At 35.9% G+C, this 11,980-nt stretch overlaps 1 protein-coding gene across 3 annotated transcripts in view; it reads left to right on the top strand.

Annotated features, from left to right (window-relative positions):
- LOC102479817 (membrane-spanning 4-domains subfamily A member 12-like) overlaps positions 1–11,980 on the top strand; it is a 21,078-nt gene that overhangs the window by 8,025 nt on the left and 1,073 nt on the right. For all 3 annotated transcript variants that reach the window (XM_006163818.2, XM_006163819.1, XM_006163817.1), the window contains exons 4-6: positions 2,857–2,913; positions 7,607–7,726; positions 9,131–9,251. In XM_006163818.2, the coding sequence (XP_006163880.1) occupies positions 2,857–2,913; positions 7,607–7,726; positions 9,131–9,250 (297 nt within the window). In that variant the 3' untranslated portion in view covers position 9,251. The remainder of the gene's footprint in view (positions 1–2,856; positions 2,914–7,606; positions 7,727–9,130; positions 9,252–11,980) is intronic.

The raw sequence follows: 11,980 nt of genomic DNA, 5'->3' as shown, positions 1-11,980 counted from the left end.
GAAAGAAGTCAGCTGTATGACAGCAGGTATGAAAATCTAATGATCTGTAGTCATTATATGTATCAATAACATTGAGAGTCACTGCAAGGTGTTGAACAGAGTAATGATAAAATTGAATGTAAAATAAATAAATTTAGGGAACAGCAATTAGCGTACTGGCTATGTCATTGGACTGATGGATTGAATGTGAACTACGAGAGGAGAAAAAAGAAACAAAGGAAACTTCAAAATATTGGCTCAAGCAGAAAGAATAGATTTACCACGGACTGAAATGGATAAAGATCAAGTATAAACATGAGTTTACTGTCACATTATAATATTTAGTGCTGTAGGACATTATGAAATTATCAAGAAGTGATCTCACTTGTGTAGATAGATTACATAAGAGATTGAGGCCTATGTCCTGGGGCACCTACAATTTCAAGAATTCAGACTAAAGAGGAGGGATTAGCAAAAAAAAAAAATCAGAAGAAGAAAAAAATAAGAGAATATACTATTCTGGAAGCCAACTAAAGTTTGTAAAGTCAAGAAGGGAGGAGTAGTAAACTCTCAAAGACTACACATAGGTTAAATGAAAAAAGACAAGATCTAAAATTGCCATTGGATTTACATCATTGAGATCATGGGTGATCTTGACAAGAGAAGGTTCATGGGTAAGGTATAACTGAAAACCTAATTGAAATGGGATTTAAGAACAAATCGGGGGACCAGCAGTTGGCATAATGGCTATGTCGCTGGACTCCCATGTAGTTGACCACAGTTTAAGTCCCAGACCTGGTGGCTTAAACTCACACCAGGCATGTGTGCATGTGTGCCCAAGATCCAGAGAAGAGAATGGAGGAGAAGGGATTGCATTGTGACCATGCCCCTTTGTGTGTGGGGGGAGGTGGTTTCGATTTCTTGCTTTCTGTCTCTCTGTCTCTCTCTGTCTTTCTGGTGAATGTACACACCCTATAACAAAAAAAAATCTCTCTCAAAAAAAAAAAAAAAAAGAACAAATTAGAAATTATAGCAAGTTTACACAGCTCTTCATGGGCTTTTTCCACAAAAAGAAGAAAAATATTGTGACAGCAGCTGACAGAACAAGTACAGGGTATGTTTTCTCTCTGACACAGTGATTAACTGAGTCTAGTCTCAAGATTATTGAATCTAATAAGAGGTTGAGAGCACTTGTTACCCAACATAGATAAGCCACACATGAGTTACTCATGTTTACATGCCATATTACTATCATGTTACCATGCAGTATGAAAACTACAAGTAACCAACAGAGTCAAAAGTGAAGATTGGTTTTGTCCAGTCCCATTGATTGTTCAAGGATCCAAAATATATCAGATTAAAATTGAATGTAAAATAAATAAATTTAGGGAACAGCAATTAGCGTACTGGCTATGTCATTGGACTCCCATGTAGTTGACAACGGTTCGAGTCCTGGACCCAGTGGTTTAAATTCACACCAGGCGCGTGTGCATGCAGGCCCAAGATCCCGAAAGGAGAATGGAGGAGAAGGGATTGCGGAGTGGCCATCCTCCCTAGGAGGTGATTTCTCACTTTCCGTTTCTCTGTCTCTGGTGAGCGCACGCACCCTATAGTGAAAACCTCTGAAAAAAAAAAAGGGGGGAAAATAAATAAATATTTTTTTTAATTACCCCAGTCTCAACTGGTTATTTACCTTTATTCCTAGTGTGCTTATCTATCAAATATTTCTAGTCATTAATTTTTAAACCTAATGTATGTACTTAGGAAAGCCATCTAAATTCCATTTTCAACTAAAACAGTGTAAATAAATAGGAAAGGGGTTTTTTTCCCCACATATTTGAGTGTTATTCTAGAAATATGGGTCATGGCTGCTTAAGGGAGCTGGCTACCAACAACTGGAAGAAATAAAGGAGGCTTTCCAGAGGCAGGCGTACTTGCACCGAAGCTTAGGTCCTTTGCAGTAGTTGTTTCTTCTCCCTAAGATGCTCATCAGATCTTGACGCTTATTGTCAGGTAGATCACAGCTTAAATGTCAGCTTATCAAAGAGATCTTTTTGAGAAATCTCTTAACTTCACTTTTAGGGTATATCCTTTATCGTATCATTTATTGTAATGTAACATGAAAATCTCATCTACATGTGTATTTGTTTATCATCTGTCTCAATGACTTATCAAAGGCCCCATTTTTCTGAGAAAGTAACATGCTCTGCTTCCCTCATTACCGATTGGATAATTTTTTTTAATGCATTAGAAATGTTATACATACCTACAGTTTACAACAGTGAATGAACATCAATTCTATCTGTACCAGAAAATATCTTCATTCCAATCAGTGACAGAAAATGATAAAATATTCAGAATAGGCTACTTTTGGAAGATCATATGTGGTTCTTACATTTCAGAAATTAAATTGCAGATTAGCTATTTTTAAATGTTGTTTTCTGTAAATAGAATATTTTTCAGTAATATTATGTTAAACTTTTGTGCAAGTGAACAAAATAAAACCAGAATATAGTTTCACTAAGAAAGGTTTACGGATGCAGTAAAAAGTTATAACATTAAACCACGTACGTTTTTACTTACCCTCCATGCTATAAAATCAAGTTTTAAAAAATTCCCTTTTTTCATCCCTATTGTATGTACCTCATTAATCTAGTAATAGTTCTCCATGTCTATAATAAGGAAGCGTCAGTTTATTACTGGGTGAGTTTTCCAGGTGTTACCACGAAACTACAAAAAGAATTTTGATATTTCAGCCAATTTTCTTTCAAACTTTAATTGCTCTTTGGATGGGCTTCAAGAATTTTATTGAGTTTCTGAGAATAATCTCTTGGGTGATAATGAAAAGTTACTTATGTACGTTTCTTTTTGTCTCAGTTTATCATATCAGGAATTTTTACAATAGAAGTAGAGAAGCACCCTTCCCGCTCATTGGTAAGTCAAAATACTGGGAACAATTCCAGAGAAAACAAATTTAATTTGTCAAAAACATGAAATAAGAAGGAGATATCACTGCATTTAAGTATATAAAAGAAACATTTATATATCTGAAGGGAGAGAGAGACCACAATACAGTAATAGTAGTATGGGTTTTCAGCATGAACAGATTATCCAGATAGCAATAAGAAAATATCAGACTTACACCACACAATAGATCAAATGCACTTGGCATTCCATCCAACAACAGCAGAATACACATTCTTCTCACGAACACATGGGACATTCTACAAAATAGAGTATATGTTAGAACACAAAACAAGTCATAAAAAAAATATAAGATTGGGACCAGCAATTAGCCTAATGGCTATGTCACTGGACTCCCACGTAGTCGACCGCAGTTCACATCCTGGACCCAGTGGCTTAAAACTCACGCTGCTCACGTGTGCAAGCATGCCCAAGATCCCGAGAGGAGAATGGAGGAGAAGGGATTGTGGCGTGGCCATCCCCCCTGGGGGGTGATTTCTCACTTTCTGTCTCTCTGTCTCTCTCTGTCTGTCTGGCGAGCGCACACGCCCTATAGCAAAAACCTCTTAAAATATATATATATATATGATTGAACTCATATAAATTACCTTTTCTGACCACAATCATATGAAACTAGAAATCAATAATAAGAGTAATCTTGGAAAAATCACCACTATGTGGAAATTAAACAATATACTCTTGAACAATCAATCTGCCAAAAAAGAAGTAAAAGGTAGGGACCAGCAGTGGCATAATGGTTATGTCAATGGGCACCCACATAGTCGACTACAGTTAAAGTCCCGGACCTAGTGGCTTAAAACTCACATTGGGCACGTGTGAGTGCCTGCCCAAGAACCTGGGAGGAGAATGGAGGAGAAGGGATTGCAGCATGGCTGTGTCCCCAGGGGGGGGATTTCTCACTTTCTGTCTCTCTGTCAAGTACACACACCCTATAGCAAAAATTTATCTTAAAAAAAAAAAAAAGAAGTGAAAAATACAATTAGGAAAATATCTTGAGACAAAGTGGAAAAACAATTTATAGATGCAACAAAAGCAGTTCTGAGAGACAAGTTTATAGCATAAATGCCTACATCAGAAAATAACAAATAGCTTATCAGTATACCTTTTAAAACTAGGAAATAAGAAATAATAAACTAAGCACAAAGTTAGTAGAAGTAAGGAAATAGTAAAGATCACGGCAGAAGTACATGAAATGGAGACTAGAAAAACTGTAAGAGAATTAGTAAAACTAATTGTTTTATTTTTTAAAAGAAAATCACAACTGTTTAGCTAGACTAAGAAAACAATAGAGAAGATTTAAATACTATAAATAAAATCAGAAATGAGTAAGGAGATATGGGAACCAGCAGTTAGCGTAATGGCTATGTCGCTGGACTCCCACGTAGTCGACCACAGTTCGCATCCCAGACCCGGTGGCTTAAAACTCACGCCGGGCACGTGTGCATGCGTGCCCAAGATCCCAAGAGGAGAATGGAGGAAAAGGGATTGCGGCGTGACCATCCCCCCTGGGGGGTGATTTCTCGCTTTCTGTCTCTCTGTCTCTCTCTCTGTCTGTCCGGCAAGCACACGCGCCCTATAGTGAAAACCTCTCCAAAAAAAAAAAAAAAGAGTAAGGAGACAATATAACTGATACCACAGAAATACAAAGAATTATAAGAGACAACATCAACAAAGTATGTAACCTGGAAGTCTGAAAGTCTGAATTATGAAGAAATAGAAAACCCAAGGTGAATAATGAGTAAGGAGACTGATCTGTAAGAAAGTGTCTCATCAAAGAAAAGCCCAGGAACTGAAAGCTTCACTGCTGAATTCTACCAGACATTTGAAGAATTAATACCAATCCTTCTCAAGTCTTTCCAAATATTGAAAGAGAACACTTTCGAGTTCATTTAACAAATATTGTAAGTCTGACACCAAAGCCAGCCTGAAAATACAACAAAAGGAAATTATAAACCGATATTCCTGATAAACATAGATGGAAAAATGCTTAACAAAATACTAGTAAACCAACTTCTACAACACGTAAGATTGTACATCATGGTAAGGTAGGATTTATCCCTGGGATGCAAGGATCTTTGGCATACGTAAACCAATAAATGTGATCCACCACATTTATAGAATGAAACACAAAAACTATATGATCATCTCAATAAATAATTTTAGGAGCCTGCAGGTGGCATGGTGTTCAAGATGCTAGACTCCCCACATGGCCATCCATGGTTCAAGTCCCAGACCTGGCAGCCTGCTTTTTCACTTTCTCTTTCTGTCAAATTTTAAAAATAAAAATAATAAATAAAATTAAATAACTCTTTAAAAAATAAATAAATAATAATTTCCAAAGTTAGTTAATAAAGTTCAACATTCTTTCATAAAACTCTCAAGAAATCAAGTATTGTACCTAAATGTAACAAAGGCCCTGTATGAATAACATACAGCTAACGTGCTATTCAAAGGCAAGAAATTGAAAATGTTTCTTTTAAAATCAGAAACAAAAGGGTCATTTCATGGTCTGGTGTCTAGCGTGATCTATTTCACATGGCCAACTCTACAGTTCCATCCTAGACCCAACAACTTGTAAAACACACCAGGCACATATGTGTGCATGCCTGGAATCTAAGAAGGAGGGAAGAATGGAGAAGAAATTGCAACATAACCATGCTGCATGGAGGGATGCTTTCTCACTTTTTCTCTCCTCTCTCTCTCTCTCTCTCTCTCTCTCTCGCACACATGCAAGATATGATGCAAGTATGATATTTGCTGTTTTTGATAAGTATCTTCTATCTATAAAGGGAGACTTTTTACCTTGAAGGGATATAAATTTCATTGATAGTTATCTTTCTGCATCTATAAAGATGATCAAATAGTTTTCTTCTTTAATCTGTTAATGTGATAATACTGAAATAGTTCAAAAACATCAAATAAAACTATCTATCTATCTATCTGTCTGTATAAATATAATTTCTTTTGGATAAAAGAAATACCTAGAAGAGAAATTGCTGGATCATATGATTGGTTCTAGTCTTAAATTTTTTAGTTTTTTTTACATCTAAGATTAAAATCATTTGTCAGAGACAAATTTACTTCTCTCTTGGTCTGGATGCCAGAGCAATTATGCAAGGAAGTTATGGTGAATAGAAATAGGGAGAATACGCATCCTTATCTTGGTTTATCACTTTCTACTATCTCTTTGTTTCTCTGTCTCTTTGTCTCTCTCTCTCTCTCTCTGGTGAACACATGCACCCTATGGCAAAAACCTTTTTAAAAATTTAAAACTAGAACCAATCATATGATCTAGCAATTTCTCTTCTAGGTATTTCTTTTATCCAAAAGAAATATTTATACAGACAGAGAGATAGTTATATTTGATGTTTTTTAACTATTTCGGTATTATCACATTAATAGATTAAAGAAGAAAAATATTTGATCATCTTTATAGATGCAGGAAAATAACTATCAATGAAATGTATACCCATTCAAGGTAAAAAGTGTCCCTTTGTAGATAGAAGATACTTATCAAAAACAGCAAATATCATACTTGGTAATGCAATGTTTATAAATATTCATATGAAAATTAAGCATAAAACAAGAATAAAACTTTTATTACTACCACTTTATATAGTAATTCAACATCCTCATTAGACAAGAAAGAAAGAAAGAAAGAAAGAAAGAAGGCAAAGAAGACAAATATTAAAAATATGAAGATTGGAAAGGAAGGGCCAAAACTCATTATAGCCACTCCTCACTTAATGACCTACCTGTTTAATGACCCTGAGTTAGGACCAATTCTCCAGCATCAAGAATCCCCTTTCTCAGTCTTTGTCTTCCAGCAGTATTAGTATTCACTAGGCAAAGTGTTCACAATCACACAAGACTACATATTTCGTTTATAAATTTGTACTTTACTGTGCATCCATTGTAGTATTCAGAATAAATAATAACAAGTATGCCAAATTTATATTTTTGTGTTGTGGTGTGTCCTATCATTTTATGGCACTTATCTAATGTATATTTTTGTATGGATAGAATTACATGAATCTAGTGTGGTTTCACAGATAATCTATTGAAAAATACATACCCTGGGGTGCCATGACACACTGCAAGACGTCTGCTTTCAAACTCCTTGCTTATTGACCAATTCATTTAACAATCCACTTGTTGTTAAGTGAGGAGTACCTGTATTCTAAAATTACATGCATGACTTCTAGGGCCTTGGAAAAGGTGTATGTGTTCCAGAAGCTCAAGATCCAAGTGTCTTAGCATCATGGTAATCTGCCCCTAAAGAGAACAATAGGTTTATATGTGATGTCACTTCCTTGTGTTCTACCTACATTTAGTCAATTGTTTCTCTAGGCCATTACCCCATAGTACTTGCTTGCTTCAACACAGTACACTTAATCATTTTGTATTTAATGAGTAAATAGAATGTATGCATGCAATTTCAGAAAACCATTGAACCCTATGAGATTCCTGACAAATTTGGAAGTTGGAAACCGTTAGAGTTAAAATAACTTTTAATTCTGGAAAAATCAGAAATGATAACAAATCAGCAATTCTAACATACTTGCTAATAATACAGTCTGATAACTTCATGCCAACTTGTTTGTTCTACATATGACTAGCTGATATTTTGTATCTATTTCAGTTAATGTACACCGTATGGATGAACCTAAGCAGTTTTATCGCTACCATAATTGGCATATTTCTAATTTTATTTGAAATTATATACTTTTTAGCAAAACAAGTAAAGGAGCAATGGCCACATGTAAGTACAAAGTTTTACAATATTTTTTACAGACATTTTTTGTAAAAAGAAAAACAAGCAGAAGAGATTTTGTTGTTGTACAAACGTGGAGATGATCAAAATTATTAATTCAAGGAGTAAGAGAAGACGACTGCGAAACAAGCTCTAAACATCTTAAACATTCAATACTACTGTTTGTTATTTTAAATATCTTTTTTAAATTTTTATTTATTTATTTTCTGTAAGGCATGTGAACTCACAAGAAATAGAGAGAGAGAGGGAAAGTGAGAAAGCAAACTGCCAAGTCCGGGACTTGAACCACGGTCAAACGTGGGAGTCTAGCACCTTAACCACGACACCACCTACTGGCTCCTAAGTTTGTTATTTTATTTCTCTAAGTCTAGTTTTTCTCTAAGATGAGAATAATAGACACTCCTCACTGAGTTTTATTTCTGTGGCTAGGTCACCAAGCAGATCAATTGATAATCAAGGAGCTTAATGACAGGTGTTTTATGATGTCATGGCACCGTAAGATATGTATTTTTCAACACATGGCAGCCACACTAGAATAATGTAATTCTATCCATACAAAAAGCATACATTAGACAAACACCAGAAAATGACAAAACATACCACAACACAAAAATATAAATCTACTATAACCATTTTTATTTACTCTGAGTATTACTGTGGATGCACAGTAGTATAAATTTATAAACGTAACATGTAGTATTGTGTGATTGTAAACGCTACATGTACTGAATACTAACCAACAGTAGGGATGAGACAAAGACTGAGAAAGGGAATTCCCAAGACTCACACTAACTGAGAAAGGGAACTCCCCACCCTGGAGAGTGGTCATTCAACAGGTAGGTCATTAAGTGAGGAGTAGCTGTCATTCTACCTACCATATGGGATTATCGTGGTCTCACTAAAATAAATAACGTGTATAAAGCATTTAGTACAAATGCCTAGACATCTAGTAAGTGTTCAATAAATGTCTAATAAATTATAATAATAACCATGTAAATAGGCAAAATTATCACAATTATATTAATGTGTGGTACCAGTAGTACAGGTGAGTTTTCTGTTTTCTAAATTTGGGGGGGTTGGGGGCAGACTATGACCAAGTGGTGCAGGGAGGCAGGTCCCACATGGCCAATTGCAGTTCAAGTCCCAGCTCTGGTGACTAAAACATGCCAGGCTTTTGTGTATGTGCCCCAAATTCCCACGCAATGGAGAAAAGGGAGAGAAGGGGTTGCAATGTGATTACGCCACTTTGCGAGATGCATTCTGCTTCTTCCTCTCTCTTAAATAGAAACTAATAAACAGAGATAAGTAGTTTATAATTTTATATTACCTTTATGTTGCTGAATCATTTAGAAATGTGAAGATCTCCAAGGAATATTTTTTTCTTGTATTTAGCAAAGTGGGATTCTGCTTACAACACAGTTGTGGATATTCTCCATCTTGGAGATGTTCCTGACAAGCAAAGTGACAAAATGGGGAAAGAAAGTATTTTATACTGGCAACAAGCATTTATAATGTGAGTATTTCATTTCTCTGGCTCATCACAAAGTATTTGTTTCTGTTATAAACCCATGCTAAGAGTTTAAAATTTCAATAGGAATCTTTCATGATGTTGTCTCTAAATATTAAATATGAACTGAGATAGTAGGGACTTAATTTGTTTATATACAAATGAAAATAAACAATTCTCCCTGGATAAAAATTTAGAATTAAAGGGGTGTGTGCCCATATCCTCATGAGAAACTACAGTAAGCGATGTATCATTTTCTGACTCAGGCCTATTTCATTTGAAGAACAGTCCTGTAGATATCAGTCTACTGAGTCTGTGGCCTCTTATTATCAAGTTTAGATCTTTAGCAACTGGGAGCCTTGAAGCAGAAGGAAAACAAAAGAACGTTGAGAGGAGAAAGGCAACAGACATTATCGGACACTGCTGGCCCTGGATGAAACCAATGATAGACAAACAACTGGGAATCGGCCACCAGAAGCCTAGTTATTCAAACTCATTCACAGCTGAGTTAACCTTTGATCTGATAGGAGAGAGGAAATAAAGAATACAAAGTGTGTAAGATGAGGAAAATGCAAGACAATATCCAGCCAGCAGTATGGAATGAACTAGAATTAAAGGAATTAACCCCAGTTATGCAATATTTATCAAAACCTACCCAGTGCCTTCGTGAAATAAGTGGTGGTTGTTAAAATAACCTGAAATAAAGGGAAATTTCTGAAAAGGACATTTTGCATATAACTGGGACAACTGCCAGCAGAAAGGATAAAGATTCTGGTAACTTCATTTAAAAGCCATCAGTGACCAAGAGAGGAGGTTTTTGAAGCTCCATATTCTCTGGAACAAACCTCAATCCACACATTTTGAGAAAAGGAAATATTTGGGCTAAGCAAATAAAACTGTGGCCTCAGAACATCAAGGAAAGGAGGGAAATCACTGAGTCTCCGCTCAAGAAAATGTAAATAATTTAATTTTAAAATCTTCATAAGAGGAAAGTCTACAAAGGACGAGGAGGGATAACAGGGCCGAAACACAAGGAGAAAGTGAGGGACAAGAAATTAATCTAAGCAGCTGCTCGTATACTAGACTCTCATTCTTTAAGTGATGAGCACTTAAGCTAATTGTGGGAGAAGGAGAAAAAGAAGACAGGATTGAAATATGTTTAGGAGATCACATCAAAAGAATTATTTGATTATTTTGATTTGGGAGCTACTCTCAACTCCCTGGCAAGAGCAATCAAGTGAGTGATGAGCTCTTCCCTAGAAAGGAAAAAAAAAAAAAAAAACAAAAAACTTTGGATCAGATGACACATTCTGAATGGGATTTATTTTATCTAAGGTGTTGTGGAGTCAAAACACTAGGGCAAAGTTGGATCTATACCCCTAGAGCTCCATAGAGAAGCCAAGGACGCAACTTTGGGAATTGAAAATGTTCAGATACTGAGCTAACCTCAATCTGTAAAAGGCATTGCCCTTGAAGTAACAAGAGAACCACAGCTGAAAATAAAACCAAGGGACATAGTGATGACCTAAATGGTATAAGAATATGGGATTAAGACTTGGGTAAAGGGACAGGTTTGTGACATCAGAAAGTACTAGTAAAATAGCTCATATTCTAAGTCGAGGCATTCGGTTAAAAATAGAAATCATGGGAGTCAACAGATAGCATAGTGGTTATGTCGCTGAACTCCCACATATTCGATGGCAGTTCAAGTCCAGACTCAGTGGCTTGAAACCCACACCAGGCACATGTGTGTGCATGCCCAAGATCCTGAGGGAAAATGGCAAAGGAATAGCAGCATGGCCATTCTCCTGTAGGGGTGATTTCTCACTTTCCCTCTCACTGTCTCTCTTTCCTGTGAGTGCACATGCCCTAAGGAAAAATAAATCTCTAAAAAAAATAGAAATCATGATCTTGACCCAAAGCAAAACAAGCAAACCACATCAAACAACAATTACTGAAATCTGCAAGCAAATTTCAATCTATGGGTTCCTTAGTCTTGACCCTCTTCTGTAGTACTTGAGGAGGGTTGGCCTTATGGGAAAGAAAGAACCAAGAAAAAAATGAAATGTTGGGCCAGCCTTGTAGCCTACTAGTCGAGAAAGCTAGATGCCACATAGGCCACCCTTGGTTCAAAACCCTGCCAGCAGCTTGAAAAACATGTCGGACATGTGTGCCTCCTCGGCCCAAATCCTGATGGGATGCAGAAAGAAAAAGAGTTGAAATGTGACCATTCCCTGCATGAGGTACTTTCTCTGTCTCTTTCTCTCTCTCTTGCTATTTGGTAAGCAAGTGCAAACATCCTCAGGCAATTAAAAGAGAGAAAAATTATTTTTAAAAAAATTAAAGAAAATTGAATGTTGGGAAAGGAGAGAAGAGTGTCATTAAGAAATTTTTGAACATTAAGTTAAGTTTTGTGTATTGCTGACAGTTATGCCATACAAAAGGCACTGTATAAAACACAGCCTTGTGTTAATTTTAATGAGGAAATGAACTAGTTTCCATTTATTCTAAATTTTTCATCACATAATAACTACTAAGGATGGCATTATATTCTTAACAGTTAAATTTTATAAATGTGACTCAAAATTAAATATTGATATATGTTCACTCTAGGTTTTATCATTGTTAAAGGTTTTCTAATCATCTAAAAGAAAAAAATATCAAAAGCAAAAGCAGATGTATTATTTTTTTCTTTTTTTGGAGAGGTTTTTGCTATAGGGCGCGTGTGCTCTCCA

The sequence above is a fragment of the Tupaia chinensis genome, unplaced genomic scaffold (assembly GCF_000334495.1).
Source record: "Tupaia chinensis unplaced genomic scaffold, TupChi_1.0 Scaffold143204_1, whole genome shotgun sequence".
In the NCBI taxonomy this organism is placed as follows: domain Eukaryota; kingdom Metazoa; phylum Chordata; class Mammalia; order Scandentia; family Tupaiidae; genus Tupaia; species Tupaia belangeri.
The sequence above is the reverse complement of the archived record's forward strand: the minus strand, read 5'-3'. Positions and strand labels throughout refer to the sequence as shown.